Here is an 18,158-nt window from a genome sequence, read left to right as displayed (position 1 = left end):
AGACTAGTTTTCTTGAGTATTTTTTTGTTGCTTTGAGTATAACCAATAACTGTTCTTATAGTAATCAGTTTCCTTTTTGAGTAAATCTTGACAATACCGCTTATCTTCTTACTGGATGCAGCAATTTTGTCCATTAGCATCTTTGAAGCGGAGACACATCTTGGGTTTGTAGTTTAGTTATTTTAAGTTGAAGGCCCCACGTCTCTTTCTGAGAGAAGAAAAAAGGATGGCATTTTGATGGCAATCATTGTGTATTTTAATGATTTGGCTTTCTGATGGCACTTTGAATGTCATATTGAAAGACTATTCTGGAATCAGCTCATCATAACTTATATCATCTTTATTTTTAATTCACACTAGCAAGAAGATTTGATCTAAAGTAGTGATGACAATGGTTGAAATGTCACAATATGATCAATTGAGAGAATTTACTGATTATAAAGTGAACAGCATCTTCATTTTCCATCCCACACTCAATCAACGCCAGCGCTACCAGGACTGGGGCTCTGGAGAGAAATTATATCAATTATATCAAGTGTACTGTAGAGATGGGAAAGTTCATGTGTAATATAAAACACAACACATTTGAGAATTAAATGATCATTATTCATAAACTATTCAGTACACACTGCTTTTGCTATGAGTCCCAATGTGTTGGTGGCTAGCAGACATTCTAAGGAAGAAGATACAATAGGCAAATAGATTGAACATGTAGGCAGACAACTCGCCGACCCAACCCCGCCACACAATGCACTGCAATGCAACAACCGTGTTCGTCTCGGAATTTACACTTGAGGAGGTTGAGCCAGTCATCAACGACATGTTCAGGTGGGGGGAGAACCACCGTCAAAGGGCCAATCCTGTTTGAGGAAAACATATGGTTGGTTTTAGGCTCCATTAATGGATTCATTTATTAGGTAGCGTAATTGATAGGCCTAACGCTTTCATGCAACCTCCATCATTAGGAAAAAGATAGACCTAGATATCATGTAGATACAGTGGACGATTGGAACCAGAATGCCTGAAGCTCCAACCAAATCTGAAGGTCTCTGATGGGTTAACATCATGGCAGAAGAGAACAAAAGTTGTCTTACCACAACAGTGATGCCTTCCTGCACCACAGGGGTTTTGTCATAAGTGGCATTACATACTCTGACTAGTGTCTGCACACCAAAAGCATTGAGGTCCTGGTTATAAATTAAATGAAGTGTTTTATGTTAGTAATCAAGACACTGTCTGTTTTTCAGTACATTCCAATCTGGCTTGACAAAAGAAAATGCTATAAACTCATAACACAATGCTTCATGTGATTACAAAGCATATGGGGATATGTATTATAGGAGTTAATACTGCGCCTCTATAAACTTCACCAGCTGGGAGTTGGTGGGGTTGTGGGTGATCAGAAACTTCATACACTCATAGGTAAACTCAACAGGGGCGGGGCGATTCATCTTGACAGACAGTTGGAGAAGGCAGTCTTCCAGGAGAGGGTGAACAGTCCAGCAGTAGAGAAAAATACTCCAAAATCTGTGATAGATTGGGTGTAAAGGTGGTTATTGAAATATATAGACTATGGAGATCGAGATGGAAGTAAATAAAAAGTGGAATATGAAAAGGAAATAAAACATTCAGAAATGGTTTAGTGGTTGCTAAACGGCTGGATTAACTCAATCGAAGCCACATACTTGGAGAAATTTCAGCCTCTCTCTCTCTCCAGGAGTACTGATCGACTTCAGGTGGGGTATTTCTTCATATATTTGGCTAAAGGCAGCTTACTTGTCCACAATGACCAGGTGCTGGTGCTGTGCCTGGCAGAAGTCTCCACAGTTCCTCACCCTCACAAATGCCATAAATGTGCATCCTAGAAAACACATTGATCACAGGAAGATAAGTCACAGGGAGACATGGCTTTAGCAGCAACACAGCCCAAGTAAAACATATAGACTAGCTGTAGAACTAAATCAGATAGAATACAGCACAAGCAATTCAGGCTATAGAAGTCCAACAGAGGTCGTGTGTCATGTGGTATTACATGTGTCATGTAAACTTGATTTGCAACAATAAAATAGGCCTACATGGTAAAAAAAAAACAACAACAAAAAAAACAATGAGAAAATCTATGAGTGAAACAAACCAACCGTTGTGTGCTGAGTAACGTTGAGTTCATCCAGGCGGTGTGACAACTCTGCACACCATTGATTCTTCTCTCTACAGTGGCTCAGCCTAGGGCTCCTGCTGCTCACAAAGGGCTCCTGACCTGGCTAAAACATAGCTTAAAAAAGACCAGTTAAGGAAAATGCTGTGCAAGATTATCCTAGTAAGAATATAATACATTTTACATTCCATGAATGTTTCATTCAGCTCATAGAAGAGGTAGAATACAATTTATTTATACGGAAGAAGAAAAATGCAACATGCAACATGCAACGAAATCAGTCAATTGATATAAATTAATTCATCCCTAATCTACGGATTTCACGACTAGGAATACAGATACGCATCTGTTGGTCACAGACACCTTAAAAAAAAGGTAGGGGCATGGATCAGAAAACCAGTCAGTATCTGGTGTGACCACCATTTGCCTCATGCAGCACAACACATTTCCTTTGCATAGAGTTGATCAGGCGGTTGACTGTGGCGTGTGGAATGTTGTCCCACTCCTCTTCAATGGCTGTGCGAAGTTCCTGAATATTGACGGGAACTGGAACATGCTGTCGTACACGTCGATCCAGAGCATCCCACACATGCTCAATGGCTGACATGTCTGGTGAGGATGCAGGCCATGAAAGAACTGGAATTGTGTACAGATCCTTGCGACATGTGCCGTGAATTATAATGCTGAAACATGAGGTGATGGTGGCGGAAGAATGGCACGACAATGGGTCTCAGAATCTCTTCATGGTATCTCTGCTCATTCAAATTTCCATAGATAAAATGCAATTGTGTGCATTGTCCATAGGTTATGCCTACCCATACCATAACCCCACCATGGGGCACTCTGTTCACAACGTTGACATCAGCAAACCGCTCGCCCACACAACACCATACACACTGTCTGCCATCTGCCAGGTACAGTTGAAACCAGAATTAATCCGTGAAGAGCACACTTCTCCAGCGTGCCAGTGGCCATCGAAGAAGAACATTTCCTACTTAAGTCGGTTACGATACCAAACTGCAGTCAGATCAAGACCCTGGTTACGATGATGAGTACGCAGATGAGCTTCCCTGAGATGGTTTTTGACAGTTTATGCAGAAATTATTAAATTGTGCAAACCCAGTTTCATCGTTAAGGCTCAAGGTCCTTAACGATATCATAACCGCCATCGATAAGAGACATTACTGTGCAGCTGTATTCATCGACCTGGCCAAGGCTTTCAACTCTGTCAATCACCACATTCTTATTGGCAGACTCAGCAGCCTTGGTTTCTCAAATGATTGCCTCGCCTGGTTCACCAACTACTTATCTAATAGAGTTCAGTGTGTTAAATCGGAGGGCCTGTTGTCCGGACCTCTGGCAGTCTCTATGGGGGTGCCACAGGGTTCAATTCTAGGGCCGACTCTCTTCTCTGTATACATCAATGATGTCGCTCTTGCTGCTGGTGATTCTCTAATCCACCTCTATGCAGACGACACCATTCTGTATACTTCTGGCCCTTCTTTGGACACTGTGTTAACTAACCTCCAGATGAGCTTCAATGCCATACAACTCTCCTTCCGTGGCCTCCAACTGCTCTTAAAACGCAAATACAACTAAATGCATGCTATTCAACCGATCATTGCCCGCACCTGCCCACCCATCCAGCATCACTACTCTGGACGGCTCTGACTTAGAATACGTGGGATAACTACAAATATCTAGGTGTCTGGCTAGACTGTAAACTCTCCTTCCAGACTCACATTAAGCATCTCCAATCAAAGAATTAAATCTAGAATTGGCTTCCTATTTCGCAACAAAGCTTCCTTCACTCATGCTGCCAAACATACCCTCGTAAATCTGACCATCCTACCGATCCTTGACTTTGGCAATGTCATCTATAAAATAGCCTCCAACACTCTACTCAGCAAACTGGATGTAGTCTATCACAGTGCCATCCGTTTTGTCACCAAAGCCCCATATACTACCCACCACTGCGACCTGTACGCTCTCGTTGGCTGGCCCTCGCTTCATACTCGTCGCCAAACCCACTGGCTACAGGTTATCTACAAGTCTCTGCTAGGTAAAGCCTCACCCTATCTCAGCTCGCTGGTCACCATAGCAGCACCCACTCTTAGCACACGCTCCAGGAGGTAAATCTCACTGGTCACCCCCAAAGCCAATTCCTCCTTTGGTCGCCTTTCCTTCCAGTTCTCTGCTGCCACTGACTGGAACGAACTGCAAAAATCACTGAAGCTGGAGATTCCCATCTCCCTCACTAGCTTTAAGAACCAGCGGTCAGAGCAGCTCACAGATCACTGCACCTGTTCATAGCCCATCTGTATACAGCCCATCTATCTACCTCCTTCCCATACTGTATTTATTTTGCTCCTTTTTCACCACAGTATCTCTACTTTTTTTAACTTTTTTTTTATTTCACCTTTATTTAATCAGGTAAGCTAGTTGAGAACAAGTTCTCATTTGCAACTGCGACCTAGCCAAGATAAAGCATAGCATTTCGACACATACAACAACACAGAGTTACACATGGAATGAACAAAACATACAGTCAATATAATACAGTAGGAAAAAAAGTATATATACAGTGAGTGCAAATAAGGTCAAATAAGGGAGTTAAGGCAATAAATAGGCCATGGTGGTGAAGTAATTACAATATGGCAATTGAATGGTAGATGTGCAAGTCCCAGACCCACTGGCTCCAGGTCATCTACAAATCCATGCTAGGTAAAGCTCCGCCTTATCTCAGTTCACTGGTTACGATGGCAACACCCATCCGTAGCACGCGCTCCAGCAGGTGTATCCAGCACTGATCATCCCTAAAGCCAACACCTCATTTGGCCGCCTTTCGTTCCAGTTCTCTGCTGCCTGTGACTGGAACGAATTGCAAAAATCGCTGAAGTTGGAGACTTTTATCTCCCTCACCAACTTCAAACATCTGCTATCTGAGCAGCTAACCGATCGCTGCAGCTGTACATAGTCTATTGGTAAATAGCCCACCCATTTTCACCTACCTCATCCCCATACTGTTTTTATTTATTTATTTCTCTGCTCTTTTGCACACCAATATCTCTACCTGTACATAACCATCTGATCATTTATCACTCCAGTGTTAATCTGCATAATTGTAATTATTTGCCTACCTTCTCATGCCTTTTGCACACAATGTATATATAGACTCCCCTTTTTTCTACTGTGTTATTGACTTGTTAATTGTTTACTCCATGTGTAACTCTGTGTTGTCTGTTCACACTGCTATTCCTTATCTTGGCCAGGTCGCAGTTGCAAATGAGAACTTGTTCTCAACTAGCCTACCTGGTTAAATAAAGGTGAAATTAAAAAAAATTAAAATCAGCTGTCCGGGTGGCTGGTCTCAGACGATCCTGCAGGTGAAGAAGCCGGATGCCGTGGTTACACGTGGTCTGGGGTTGTTAGGCCGGTTACTACCCAAATTCTCTAAAATTACATTGGAGGCAGCTTATGGACATTCAATTCTCTGGCAACAGCTCTGGTGGACATTCCTGCAGTCAACATGTCAATTACACACTCAGTCAAAACTTGGAACATCTGTGGCATTGTGTTGTGTGACAAAACTGCACATTTTAGAGTGGCCCTTTATTGTCCGCAGCACAAGGCGCACCTGTGTAATGATCATGTGGTTTAATCAGTTTCTTGATATGCCACACCTGGTGGATTGTTTATCTGGGCAAAAGAGAAATGCTCACTAACAGCGATGAAAATGAATGTGTGCACAAAACATGAGAAAAAAAAAAAAAGCTTTCTGTGCATATGGAACATTTCTGGTACCTTTAATTACAGTTCACAAAACCAATACTTTAGGGTAGGTATAATTTGTGTTACGTTCCAACAGGAATCTGTTCCAAGAACTTAGTAAAGTACAACGTTGCCAAACGCATACAAGTAACGTTAGCACGATCAATTCACCTAGCTAACTAGCTGCAGAAAAGGCATCAACTCACCACGTAGCTTGTTCTTAATGCCAGTCCATATGATACCAGAGTGAGGACAGACATTTTTCGGAATAAACGTGGTGAGTGAAACACTTTGAAATAGCACACTTCCTACCCGGTATCTTATTCGGCCGCTATACAACTTTGTATGCGTTTGTTGGCAACCTTGTTATTTACGAAGTTTTTGGAACAGATTCCTGTTGGAACGTTCCACAAATTATACCCACTCTTTGTCTCTCCGTCTGTATAAACATAACATAATAGTACAATACAGTTCATGCAATAATATTGATATACGTAACTAACTATTGCAGAAGTACTTTCATTTAACCACCATAATTATCTAGCTATAAGCTAACATTTGCCATACAGTATTTGGGAGTCAAGCTAACACGTTAGAAACGCAGCAAATCTAGCTAGTAAATATATGTGTAGTTAACTAGCTAGTTACTTACAAAAAGCTGTTGAATAAAGTATTGCAATGACAATTCGGTGAAAGACCGGTTGACAAAAGCAACGTTTCCGTTTGTTGACAGCGGTGCTAAACAGTTTTAGCTTCTAGGGGCTTGGCGTATAGTGACGTCAATGTTTGCGCTGGAAAAACAATACTGTGAGCATTTTCTTTCATATTCTCAACACCAGAGGGAGACCTTGACCCACAGTTTAGTAACATTGATTTGGGGGGAAAATACATTTTTTTATTATTTCATGTTATTTCAATGATAGACATTGGTGATGAAACATGATATTGAATGTTTGCCCAATTCTGACGACAGACACCCATTTAAAAAAAAAAAACATTTTGCCTTGACAAGAAACCTAGTAGACGCATTAATTGCCATAGAGGTTATTCAGTCCTCATTCAGTGTTATATGTTAGGCCTACATAAAGTAATTGCAGTTTCATTAACATGGATACCACAGGTGTGAAATCCTACTATTACTCTTACTTCTTACAGTAATCCTACAGCCCACAGCCATACTCTCTCGTTGAGGTTGGGTGGGCTTGTAACAACATGTCTGGTCTTGTGTGGTTTCCTCATGAATAGATAAACACACACCCACACCCTCTGATCAACAGGTAGAAAAACTATACCACTGGCAATAGCATACACTCCTCATCACTCACTCCTCACACACCTGGGGCAGGTAGGCTAGGCTGTTTGCACTCTGTAGTTTTCCAGGTGACAACAGGCTAAGCCCTTGATCAGGTTTGACAGGATTTCTGAAGTGGAGCAGGGAGCTACTTGATAGAAGCTTCCTGCTGTGTTTGTTCGGCTGTAATATTTCCATATTCATATTCCAGGTAAGGTCATTTTGAGTCTACTTTAAGAAACACATGCCTTAACTATATTATCTTAGGGAAATGGGGGTAAATAAACTTTAAAATTCAGAAAACTGGAGGTAGGCCTACCACAGTATACGCTCTGTACAATATAACCACTCCTGTTTCCATACCTGTCACCCAAGTATGTTTATAATCTCTACACATTAGGTGTTCTATACTCAAGGTGCTTAACATGTCTTTAACAATAATAATACATTTTATTTGACAGATGCCTTTCAGGACACTCGAGGATACCATCCTTTAGCAGTACATAAAATCAAATACATCAATCAATAGTGTAATTTAAAGTAATTACGGTTTAACACTCGTTAACACTTACACTGACTAATACATGTCTTACAAGAGTAAAGATGCTACAATAACAATGGTCGGAGCGTTAACTTGAACACTTTGTAATAAAATGTGACATTTGTTCTATTGTTACTCCTATCAAATGTGTACATCTCAATTGGCTTTTTTTCAATGAGATGAACTGGTTTGTCATACTTTTATTTTTAAACATCTTTACACCGTCTGTTCAGTGAATGTTGCTTGTTTAGACTCATGTTGATTAGAGCCCGGTGATGTGTTTTGAATGTAGAGAGAACAAACTTTTGCTTTCTACAAACATAGCAATACCTCTGTACACATTTAAATGACAATTTACTGGCAAGTACTGTTGTTGCAAAGACTTCAGTAATAATAAATCATTCCATCAAATATAATCATGATCTGGAATACTGAATACTTGTCAAATAGTCTCTAACAGTTAATAGTCTGAGTGGATGTTGGAGGCATACAATACAGTGTAATAGTTGTACATCATTACTGACATTATGGAAAAGTAGGCGTTCCATTTTACATTTCTCTAAGGCCTATAGTTTCAAAATGGATTGCTGTGCTTCGGAGCGCTAAAAGCATCTAGAGCTGATAAATGCTATCAGAAGGTAGATTAGTTTAATCTCCATGGACTAATTATATATGATGTAACACAAAAACTGATACACATACCATATCCAATTTAGATCTAGTTTTATTTAGGCTTCCAATTCATGATGGATGAAATGATGTGTCAAGAATACAATTCACTCATTTCTTTTCATCAAGAGTTTTAGATTAAATATACTTCCTGTATTGTAAATGGGGTGTGGGTTCTTCATTTAGTAATCTTGTTTCCTAGACTGCTTTGTGGTAGAGTCACAAAGTAGCAAGCGAGAGCTAATGTCATCACCAATGCCATCATAGTCTATTTTACAGCACTGAAAAGGATGGACGATTGGCTGTGTCAGTGTCTAATTGATGACAGACGGATTGTAATCCTGTGTTTGACCATTTTGCCTTGTGACTGACTTCTGACTCTCTCTGTGTTCATGGTGCCTGTGTTGACAGTCCGCAGGGATGAACTGGTCAGCACTAGAGAGCCTCCTTAGCGGGGTCAACAAGTACTCCACAGTGTTCGGCCGTGTGTGGCTGTCCATGGTATTTGTGTTTCGTGTCATGGTGTTCGTGGTGGCCGCCCAGCCCGTGTGGGGAGACGAGAACAAGGACTTTGTGTGCAATACCAGGCAGCCCGGCTGCACCAACGTCTGCTACGACAGCATCTTCCCCATCTCACACATCCGCCTGTGGGCCCTACAGCTTATTTTTGTCACCTGTCCCTCTCTCATGGTGGTGGCGCACGTCAAGTACCGCGAGGGGAAGGATTCAAAGTATACTGCCCAACACCAGGGCTCTCACCTGTACGCCAACCCAGGGAAGAAACGTGGAGGCCTGTGGTGGACCTACCTGGTCAGCCTGATCTTCAAGGCCGGGTTTGATGTAGCCTTCCTCTACATTCTCTACTATATCTACCACGGGTATGACATGCCACGTCTCTCCAAGTGTGCCCTGGAGCCTTGCCCCAACACAGTGGACTGCTACATCTCCAGGCCCATGGAGAAGAAGATCTTCACCATCTTCATGGTGGTCTCCTCAGTACTCTGCGTCTTCATGTGCATACTGGAGATGTTCTATCTGGTGGGCATGCGCTTACAGAAGGTGCTCAAAGTATGGCAGGCCAACGAGAGACTGCTCTTTGCTGAGCGCCATAAGGTCACCAACATTGCTCTGCCGAGGTCATCGTACGTCAGGGTAGATCCAACTATTGGGAGCCAGCAGAACATCAACAGACAGAAGAAGGCAGAGGAGGCTGCTGCCACAGGCCTGTAGCCCTGATCTGTATGATTTTGGTGCATATTGGGACTGTGCAAGAATCATGAAGAACAGAAGGACCTTACACAGGAATAAGAAGCTTTATAAATGGACTCCTACATGTACAGATAACTGTGGTGTGTGTCTGCTTGTGGTTCGTTGTGTTTTTTTGTTTACTTTTGTTTGTTTACTTCTGTTGCCGTTTGTTTACATAGCTTACAATTGTTCATCTATTTTTTATGTTTCAGCACTGTAGCACTAATTATTTAGTACTTACATGATATTATGTCTTATTCATATTTTTTGTTTTAGCCACTTCCTTGACTTGAAGAGTATTTCAAATCCCCAACCTAGTCAAGATAGAATTATATTACAGAACATCAACGTACATTTTTAAATAGCTTTCCCAATATTTAACATCCAGAGATTTAAGGGTTTATAGTAAAATGGCAAAATCAAATACAGACTTTTTGCACCGTAATGTTTTATAGATGTTTAATATTCAAGGACCGTGTGAATTTTTGTCTTTTCTTTAAATTCATTACAGATCACTTATCGATCTTGTATTTCGGCAAGTAAAAGTCTGTATACGTGAAATAAATGATTGTATTTTAAAAGACTGAACATGTACATTTTCAATATATGAAGGCACTGTCCAGAACCTCTATGTAGATTGCTAGGATTTGATTTGGGACCAGGCATTAGTAGTAGGCTAGGTCAGGTCTAGTCCCCATAGAAAATCACGGTATAGAATATCAGAATATTAATATTCAATTGAATATTATTATGCTCATGACTCAGAGTCCGATGGCCATAACAAAAGCCACGACTCCTACTCTGTTATTCTGAAATGTGCAACGCTCACCTCACTCACTCAGAACACTATTTAAATCACTTCTAACTCTTCAACCAAACAGTATTTGCATTGCCACCACAAACAACTCACGACTACTTTTCTCACTGCAAGCGAACATGATTCAAAGACAACAACCTTTATACAATTCACAAAGCTACCACAATTTTTACACATTCAAAGGTTACAACAACAATCGTTAGAAATATAAATTCAAAAGCTCTACTTTTTCTGAACCCGTCTTTTTACTCTCTCTCTCTCTCTTTCTCTCTTGCAGGTTCTATTCCCCCCGTCTGTGTTCTGAAGCCACATTCCACACGGCTTCTGTCTCTCTCGCTTTCTCTCTCAGCTAAAGCACCTTTTAAAATAGCACACTCCATCTACAGCACAGCATAGTGCCCGCCTGCCCAGAACATTAGCATTTACATAACGTTACATAAGCGGCACCTCTTGAACTTTTACTTGTACATCCCTCCTACCATTCAATCTATCCATTATCCTCAGACCCTCTCCCTCACTCTCGAGTTCCATTCTTCCCATTGTCATCTAACCACAATAACACTTTCCTCTTGTGCTTTCTCGTTGCCATGACTTACACAGCTTATCGTCCCTCATTAATTTATGGCGGAATCTTCCTATTATTCAAACATCAATTGACTTCAGCTGATAAGTAAGAGCGAGGATGTCTGATGTGGCATAATATCAGTGTTTTTTGCTTTTCTTCTCAGTCAATCTGACCAGCTAGCAATGGCAGATATTCTGCTGCATGATTCACCCACTCAGCTACACCCACGCATGCAGCGTCCTAGCTGGCTACATTTCACACATACATACAGTACAATCAAGAACACAGACAGCATGCACTCCCACACACTCCCCTGTCAAACAATGCAGGACCACATATTTTATTTTAGCAAAATCTACAGAAAAGATAAATATGTTTAGTCTGAAATATGTTCACATCTGTATTCTCCAATGATAATAACGATGATGATACATAGATGTAGTGAGTGTCAGTTTGTTTGTGCTAAAATGCCAACTCCCTGTCATGCCAAACATGTTTGGCTTTGACAGTAACAGCAAATCAAATTGTATTGGTCGTGTACACATATTTTACAGATGTAATCGCAGGTGCAGTGAAATGCTTATGTTTGTAGCTCCAACAGTGCAGTATACACTATACAGTTGAAGTCAGAAGTTTACATACACGTAGGTTGGAGTCATTAAAACTCATTTTTCAACCACTCCACAAATATCTTGTTAACGAACTATAGTTTTGGCAAGTAGGTTTCTTTGTGCATGACACAAGTAATTTTTACAACAATTGTTACAGATAGATTATTTCACTTATAACACTGTATTACAATTCCAGTGGGTCAGAAGTTTACATACACTAAGTTGACTGTGCCTTTAAACAGCTTAGAAAATTCCCCAAAATTATTGAATGGCTTTAGAAGCTTCTGATAGGTTAATTGACATCATTTGAGTCAATTGGAGGTGTACCTGTTGATGTATTTCAAGGCCTACCTTCAAACTCAGTGCCTCTTTGCTTGACATCATGGGAAAATCAAAAGAAATTAGCCAAGACCTCCACAAGTCAACTTAGTGTATTGTAGACCTCCACAAGTCTGGTTCATCCTTGGGAGCAATTTCCAAATCCCTGAAGGTACCACGTTCATCTGTACAAACAATAGTACGCAAGTATAAACACCATGGGACCACGCAGCCGTCATACCGCTCAGGAAGGAGATGAGTTCTGTCTCCTAGAGATGAAAGTACTTTGGTGCGACAAGTGCAAATCAATCCCAGAACAACAGCAAAGGACGTTGTGAGGATGCTGGAGGAAACAGTTACAAAAGTATCTTTATCCACAGTAAAACAAGTCCTATATCGACATAACCTTAAAGAGCACTCAGCAAGGAAGAAGCCACTGCTCCAAAACCGCCATAAAAAAGCCAGACTACGGTTTGCAAATGCACACGGGGACAAAGTTTGCACTTTTTGGAGAAATGTCCTCTGGTCTGCTGAAACAAAAATAGAACTGTTTGGCCATAATGACCATTTGTTATGTTTGGAGAAAGCCAAAGAACACCATCCCAACCGTGAACCATGGAGCTGGCAGCATCATGTTGTGGGGGTGCTTTGCTGCAGGAAGGACTGGTGCACTTCACAAAATAGATGGCATCATGAGGTAGGAAAAGTATGTGGATATATTGAAGCAACATCTCAAGACATCAGGTTAAAGCTTGGTTGAAAATGGGTCTTCCAAATGGACAATGACCCCAAGCATACTTCCAAAGTTGTGGCAAAATGGCTTAAGGACAACAAAGTCAAGGTATTGGAGTGGCCATCACAAAGCCCTGACCTCAATCCTATAGATAATTTGTGGGCAGAACTGAAAAAGCATGTGCGACCGAGGAGGCCTACAAACCTGACTCAGTTACACCAGCTCTGTCAGGAGGAATGGGCCAAAACAAACCCAATTTATTGTGGGAAGCTTGTGGAAGGCTACCCAAAACGTTTGACCCAAGTTAAACAATTTAAAGGAAATGCTACCAAATACTAATTGAGTGTATGTAAACTTCTGACCCACTGGGAATGTGATGAAAGAAATAAAAGCTGAATTAAATCATTCTCTCTACTATTATTCTGACATTTCACATTCTTAAAATAAAGTGGTGATCCTAACTGACCTAAGACATACAATTTTTTACTTGGATGAAAAGTACGGAATTGTGAAAAACTGAGTTTAAATGTATTTGGCTAAGGTGTATGTAAACTTCCGACTTCAACTGTTTATGAAAGTATGTGGACGCCACTTCAAATTAGAAGATTCGGCTATTTCAGCCACACCCGTTGCTGACAGTTGCATACAATCAAGCACACAGCCATGAAATCTCCATAGACAAACATTGGCATCAGAATGGCCTTACTGAAGAGCTCAGTGACTTTCAACAAGACACAGTCATAGGATATCACCTATCCAACAAGTCCGTTTGTCAAATTTCTGCCCTGCTAGAGTTGCCCTGGTCAACTGTAAGTGCTGTTATTGTGGAAAAGGCTGTTTTTCTTGGTTCGGGCTTGGCCCTTTAGTTCCAGTGAAGGGAAATCTTAACACTACAGCATACAATTACATTCTAGATGATTCTCTGCTTCCAACTATGTGGCAACAGTTTGGGGAAGGCCCTTTCTTGTTTCAGCATGACAATGCCCCCGTGCACAAAGCAAGGTCCATACAGAAATGGCTTGTCAAGATCGGTGTGCAAGAACTTGACTGGCCTGCACAGAGCCCTAACCTCAACCCCATCGAACACCTTTGGGATGAATTGGAACGCCGACTGCGGGCCAGGGATAATCGCCCAACATCAGTGCCCAACCTCACTTATGCTCTTGTGGCTGAATGGAAGCAAGTCCCCACAGCAATGTTCCAACATCTAGTGGAAAGCCTTCCCATAAGAGTGGAGGCTGTTATAGCAGCAAAGGGGCGACCAACTCGATATTAATGCCCATGAATGTTGAATGAGATGTTCAACGAGCATATTTCTGGCCATCTAGTAGTGTACCTAACAATACAAAACAATACACACAAATCCCCCCAAAAATGTAAAGAAAGAAACTTTGAAATATCAGAACGAGCAATGTCAAAGTTCAGAATATAAATATACTGTATATGTATATAATTGTGTGTATAGACAGTATGGCTAGTATATGAATAGGAAAAGTGTGTACAGCAGAAGTTATATACAGTAGGATGAGCCTTGACTTGAATACAGCATACAGACCGCTTGACTTTTTCCACATATTCTTATTCTAAAATAACATGTATTTTTTCCCTCAGCAATCTACACACAATACCACACAATGACAAAGCAAAAACAGAACAGAAATACCTTATTTACATAAGTATTCAGACTCTTTGTTATGAGAAACAAAATTGAGCTCAGGTGCATCCTGTTTCTGTTGATCATCCTTGAGATGTTTCCACAACTTGATCGCAGTCCACCTGTGGAAAATTCCATTGATTGGACATTTGGAAAGACACACACCTGTCTATATAAGGTCCCACAGTTGACAGTGCTTATCAGAGCAAAAACCAAGCCATGAGGTCGAAGGAATTGTCCGTAGAGCTCCAAGACAGGATTGTGTCACGGCACAGATCTGGGGAAGGGTACCAAAAAATGTCTGCAGCATTGAAGGTCCCTAATAACACAGTAGCCTCCATCAATCTTAAATGAAAGAAGTTTGGAACCACCAAGACTCTTCCATGAGCTGGCCGTCTGGCCAAATTGAGCAATCGGGGGAGAAGGGCCTTGGTCAGGGAGGTGACCAAAAACCCGATGTTCATTCTGACAGAGCTATAGAGTTTTTCTTTGGAGACAGGAGAACATTCCAGAAGGACAACCATATCTGCAGCACTCCACCAATCAGGCATTTAAAGTAGCGTGACCAGACGAAAGCCACTCCTCAGTAAAAGGACAGCCCGATTGGAGTTTGCCAAAAGACACTTAAAGACTCTCAGACCATGAGAAACAAGATTATATGGTCTAATGAAACCAAAATTGAACTCTTTGGCCTGAATGCCAAGCGTCACGTCTGGAGGAAACCTGGCACCATCCCTACAGTGAAGCATGTTGGTGGCAGCATCATGCTGAGGGAATCTTTTTCAGCGGCAGGGACTGGGAGACTAATCAGGATCGAGGGAAAGATGAATGGAGAAAATACAGAGAGATCCTTGATAAAAACCTGCTCCAGAGTGCTCAGGACCTCAGACTGGGGCTTAGGTTCACCTTCCAACAAGATGACGCTAAGCACACAGCCAAGACAACACAGGAGTGGCTTCGGGACAAGTCTCCTGAATGTCCTCGAGTGGCCCAGCCGGAGCCCGGACTTGAACCCGATCTAACATCTCTGGAAAGACCTGAAAATAGCTGTGCAGAAACTCTCCCCATCCAACCTGACAGAGCGTGAGAAGATCTGCAGAGAAGAATGTGAGAAACTTCCCAAATACAGGTGTGCCAAATTTGTAGCGTTATACCCAAGAAGACTCGAGGCTGTAACCGCTGTCAAAGGTGCTTCAACAAAGTATTAATATTAAGTAAAGGGTCTGAATACTTTATTTTTAATTTTTAATACATTTGCAAAAAACATGTTTTTGCTTTGTCAACAATGTAATCTATTTTAGAATAAGGCTGTAACGTAACAACATGTGGAAAAAGTCAAGGGGTCTGAATACTTCCCGAATGCACTGTATACATATGAAGTGGGTAAAACAGAATGTAAACATATCAAAGTGTTTAATGACTATGTACAGTGCCTTGCGAAAGTATTCGGCCCCCTTGAACTTTGCGTCCTTTTGCCACATTTCAGGCTTCAAACAAAGATATAAAACTGTATTATTTTGTGAAGAATCAACAACAAGTGGGACACAATCATGAAGTGGAATGACATTTATTGGATATTTCAAACTTTTTTAACAAATCAAAAACTGAAAAATTGGGCGTGCAAAATTATTCAGCCCCCTTAAGTTAATACTTTGTAGCGCCACCTTTTGCTGCGATTACAGCTGTAAGTCGCTTGGGGTATGTCTCTATCAGTTTTGCACATCGAGAGACTGACATTTTTTGCCCATTCCTCCTTGCAAAACAGCTCGAGCTAAGTGAGGTTGGATGGAGAGCATTTGTGAACAGCAGTTTTCAGTTCTTTCCACAGATTCTCGATTGGATTCAGGTCTGGACTTTGACTTGGCCATTCTAACACCTGGATATGTTTATTTTTGAACCATTCCATTGTAGATTTTGCTTTGTGTCTTGTTGGAAGACAAATTTCCGTCCCAGTCTCAGTTCTTTTGCTGCCACCACCATGTTTGACAGTGGGGATGGTGTGTTCAGCTGTGTTGCTTTTACGCCAAACATAACGTTTTGCATTGTTGCCAAAAAGTTCAATTTTGGTTTCATCTGACCAGAGCACCTTCTTCCACATGTTTGGTGTGTCTCCCAGGTGGCTTGTGGCAAACTTTAAACGACACTTTTTATGGATATCTTTAAGAAATGGCTTTCTTCTTGCCACTCTTCCATAAAGGCCAGATTTGTGCAATATACGACTGATTGTTGTCCTATGGACAGAGTCTCCCACCTCAGCTGTAGATCTCTGCAGTTCATCCAGAGTGATCATGGGCCTCTTGGCTGCATCTCTGATCAGTCTTCTCCTTGTATGAGCTGAAAGTTTAGAGGGACGGCCAGGTCTTGGTAGATTTGCAGTGGTCTGATACTCCTTCCATTTCAATATTATCGCTTGCACAGTGCTCCTTGGGATGTTTAAAGCTTGGGAAATCTTTTTGTATCCAAATCTGGCTTTAAACGTATTCACAACAGTATCTCAGACCTGCCTGGTGTGTTCCTTGTTCTTCATGATGCTCTCTGCGCTTTTAACGGACCTCTGAGACTATCACAGTGCAGGTGCATTTATACGGAGACTTGATTACACACAGGTGGATTGTATTTATCATCATTAGTCATTTAGGTCAACATTGGATCATTCAGAGATCCTCACTGAACTTCTGGAGAGAGTTTGCTGCACTGAAAGTAAAGGGTCTGAATAATTTTGCACGCCCAATTTTTCAGTTTTTGATTTGTTAAAAAAGTTTGAAATATCCAATAAATGTCGTTCCACTTCATGATTGTGTCCCACTTGTTGTTGATTCTTCACAAAAAATACAGTTTTATATCTTTATGTTTGAAGCCTGAAATGTGGCAAAAGGTCGCAAAGTTCAAGGGGGCCGAATACTTTCGCAAGGCACTGTACATAGGGCAGCAGGGTAGAGTACCGGGTGGTAGTAACAGTGACTAAGTTCAGGGCAGGGTACTGGGTGAAAGCGAGCTAGTGGTGACTGTTTCACAGTCTGATGGCCTGGCGATAGAAGCTGTTTATCGGTCTCTCTATCCAGGCTTTGAAGCACCTGTACGGTTTCCGCCTTCTAGATGGTAGTGGGGTGAACAGACCGTGGCTCGGGTGGCTGAGGTCCTTGATGATCTTCTAGATGGTAGCGGGGTGAACAGGACGTGGCTGAGGTCCTTGATGATCTTCTAGATGGTAGCGGGTGAACAGACCATTGCTCGGGTGGCTGAGGTCCTTGATGATCGTCTTGGCCTTCCTGTGACACCGGGCTCTGTAGATGTCCTGGAGGGTGGGCAAACTTGATGATTGAGTTGGAGATGTGCGTGGCCATGTAGTCATGGGTGAACAGGGAGAACAAAATAGGGCTGAGTGCGCACCCTTGTGGGGGCAATGGAGTTGGCAAGAGCACAAACAGATCTGGGACCAGGCTAATATATAATTAATATTCACAATATTAATCTTCAGCGGAATCAATAAATTATGCAATAACCTCGTCTGGTGTGTCTGAAGTACTCCGAAGAAACAATCTGCATGCCTCTGAGAGATCGTCATAGCATGAACCAGCCGCTAAAACAAAAGGTAGATGTCACCTGTGTCATTCAATGCTCCAGAGCTCAATATCAACTGTGACACTTACTTGGGTTAGGGTAAGAAGCAAAAATGTTTCTTTCTGCAAAAAAAAAAAAAACTGTGGCGCATATAGTGAGTGACACAGTAATGGTTTTGGGAGATTAGTCACCCAGACACACTGTGGTGATTATGAAAGACCACT

General features: G+C 41.6%; 1 protein-coding gene and 1 long non-coding RNA gene across 4 annotated transcripts; one reads left to right on the top strand and one right to left on the bottom strand.

The window, feature by feature from the left end:
* Window positions 1-232: 232 nt before the first annotated feature.
* On the bottom strand, window positions 233-6,706 carry LOC110497715 (uncharacterized). 2 transcript variants are annotated; one of them, XR_016488934.1, is made up of 5 exons: window positions 6,579-6,706; window positions 5,468-5,673; window positions 2,139-2,272; window positions 1,686-1,861; window positions 233-1,527 (listed from the first exon to the last, which is right to left on the bottom strand). It is a non-coding gene; the product is annotated as an uncharacterized LOC110497715 (long non-coding RNA). The 2 variants fall into 2 exon arrangements; XR_002469697.3 differs by having other exon boundaries at window positions 5,468-5,608; window positions 6,579-6,698.
* Window positions 6,053-10,256, top strand: LOC110497713 (gap junction beta-4 protein). 2 transcript variants are annotated; one of them, XM_021574011.3, is made up of 2 exons: window positions 6,053-6,203; window positions 8,839-10,256. In XM_021574011.3, exon 2 carries the CDS (start codon window positions 8,848-8,850, stop codon window positions 9,655-9,657), a length of 810 nt encoding a protein of 269 aa, XP_021429686.1. In that variant the 5' UTR covers window positions 6,053-6,203; window positions 8,839-8,847; the 3' UTR covers window positions 9,658-10,256. The 2 variants fall into 2 exon arrangements, with proteins under 2 accessions (XP_021429686.1, XP_021429685.1); XM_021574010.3 differs by lacking the exon at window positions 6,053-6,203 and adding an exon at window positions 7,202-7,428.
* The last annotated feature ends 7,902 nt before the right edge of the window (window positions 10,257-18,158 follow it).

Source organism: Oncorhynchus mykiss, chromosome 19 (genome assembly GCF_057628025.1).
Source record: "Oncorhynchus mykiss isolate SJ-2025 chromosome 19, ASM5762802v1, whole genome shotgun sequence".
Taxonomy (NCBI): Eukaryota; Metazoa; Chordata; class Actinopteri; order Salmoniformes; family Salmonidae; genus Oncorhynchus; species Oncorhynchus mykiss.
The sequence above is the reverse complement of the archived record's forward strand: the minus strand, read 5'-3'. Positions and strand labels throughout refer to the sequence as shown.